The 1,774-nt window shown below is 43.2% G+C and overlaps 1 protein-coding gene across 1 annotated transcript in view; it reads left to right on the plus strand.

Moving 5' to 3' along the window:
• The window catches only part of Gk5 (glycerol kinase 5), a 56,455-nt gene that overhangs the window by 14,800 nt on the left and 39,881 nt on the right, over window positions 1–1,774 (plus strand). The window contains exon 4 of the mRNA XM_021173231.2: window positions 491–566. Coding sequence (XP_021028890.1) covers window positions 491–566 — 76 coding nt within the window. The remainder of the gene's footprint in view (window positions 1–490; window positions 567–1,774) is intronic.

Genomic DNA, 1,774 nt, shown 5'->3' on the forward strand with positions numbered 1-1,774 from the left:
GATTTTAATTCACCATCACCAGGCAGCTTCTATTATAGTTGGCTATATTAAGATCTAGGTTTTTAGTATTATCAGGAAAAAAAATTAGTGTGATTGATATTTGGTTTTTTTTTATTTTTTGTTTTTTATATTTATTCATTTTTATCTTATTTGATTGGCATTGGTGGTTTGCCTGCATGTGTGGAGGCTGTTGGATGCCCTGCAAACTGGAGTTACAGAGANTTNTGAGCTGCCTTGTGCCAGGTCCTCNGGGAGAGCAGCTAGTGCTTTTAACCGCTGAGCCGTCTCTCCAGCCCCACCCCATTTTAAGTTTTAAAAGGGCAGTTTTTGTTATTACTAGAGTATCTTTTTTTCTTTTAAATATACATAATGCAAAATTATCTTAGTTCTGATAACAGGACTCAGACATTCTTGTCAGAGGTTCTATGCTGTGTTTACACAGTTAAACGTCACTGGGTTTTAAACATGTCTTATCTGTCTTTACCTTCAGCTGCAGGAGTGCAGATGAATCAAATTGTCGGTCTTGGCATATCAACACAGAGAGCCACTTTCATTACATGGAACAAGTAAGTGTTTTGTGTGGCCTACACTGCCTCAGGGATCGGCTGCTGGGGGAACCTGTCTGGGGAGTTTTCAGTGTGTGAAGGAGGACAGTTGGGGTTGGCTAAGAGAGATTTAAATGGGTCTCCTTTTAGCTCATAGATACACTTTGTTCATCATTTGTGCTTAAAATAATGAGAAAGAAGCCAGGCATAGCTCCTACTTCAGTACTATGCATAGTGCAGTGAAAACCACGCAGTAGGGCTGGAGAGATGNCTCAGAGGTTTAAGAGCACTGTCTGCTCTTCCAGAGGTCCTGAGTTCAATTCCCAGTAACCACAAGGTGGCTCACAACTATCTTTCCAGCCCAAGAGACTTATCCTTAAAAAACCAAAAACCAACCAACCAAACAAAACCACAGGAATGGAGACAGCAGAGTGGTGTACAGCTATAGTTTCAGCACTTGGGAAGCTGAGGCAGGAGGATTGTTTGAGCAGAGTCTGAGGGCAGCCTGGGCAACACTGTGAGTTCCCATTTCAAAAGAAAACTTGAAATAACAGTAAGAGATGGCTGTTTTCTTCAAAGTTCCCTANCTTGTCTTGTGGTAGCACAAAGGTCTCAGAAACTTGCCTTNTACTGAGAGTCAGGGGTCCTAACCATGTCAGAACACAGCATGAGAGTAGGACATATGTTCTTAGGCTTGCTCGTCTTAGTGTGTATCTTCACAGCATCTGAGTATGTGTGTGCTGTAGACAGTCGCAGCAGCGCCCGCCGCAGNTGCCGAGCTGATCGCCTTTGCTCTTCCAACTTTCATTATCTGGACAAGAGACCAGGGAGGAAACCGAAGCTTAGAGAATAGGTTGGGGGACTGGAGAGATGGCTTAGAGGTTAAGAGCACTAGCTGTTTGTCCTGAAGTTCTGAGTTCAATTCCTAGTAACCACGTGGTGGCTTACAGCCATCTACAGTGAGATCTGATGCCCTCTTCTGGTGTCTAGGCATGTAGGCAGAATACTGTATACATGCTACAGAAATAAATCAAACTCTTGGGGAAAAAAAAAAAAAAGAAATTAGTAGGTTGTTTAAGGTCGCTCAGGGACTAGAGCCGGGATTCCAAACTATCTTTTTGTTATTTGTGTGTACCCCAACCCACTCCCCCGTTTTTTTCAGTGCTGAAGATTGGACCAGGGCCTCAAGGGAGTAGGCTAGCACCTCAGCCCCAAATCATTTTGTTTTC

The sequence above is a fragment of the Mus caroli genome, chromosome 9 (genome assembly GCF_900094665.2).
Source record: "Mus caroli chromosome 9, CAROLI_EIJ_v1.1, whole genome shotgun sequence".
NCBI classification, from domain to species: Eukaryota; Metazoa; Chordata; class Mammalia; order Rodentia; family Muridae; genus Mus; species Mus caroli.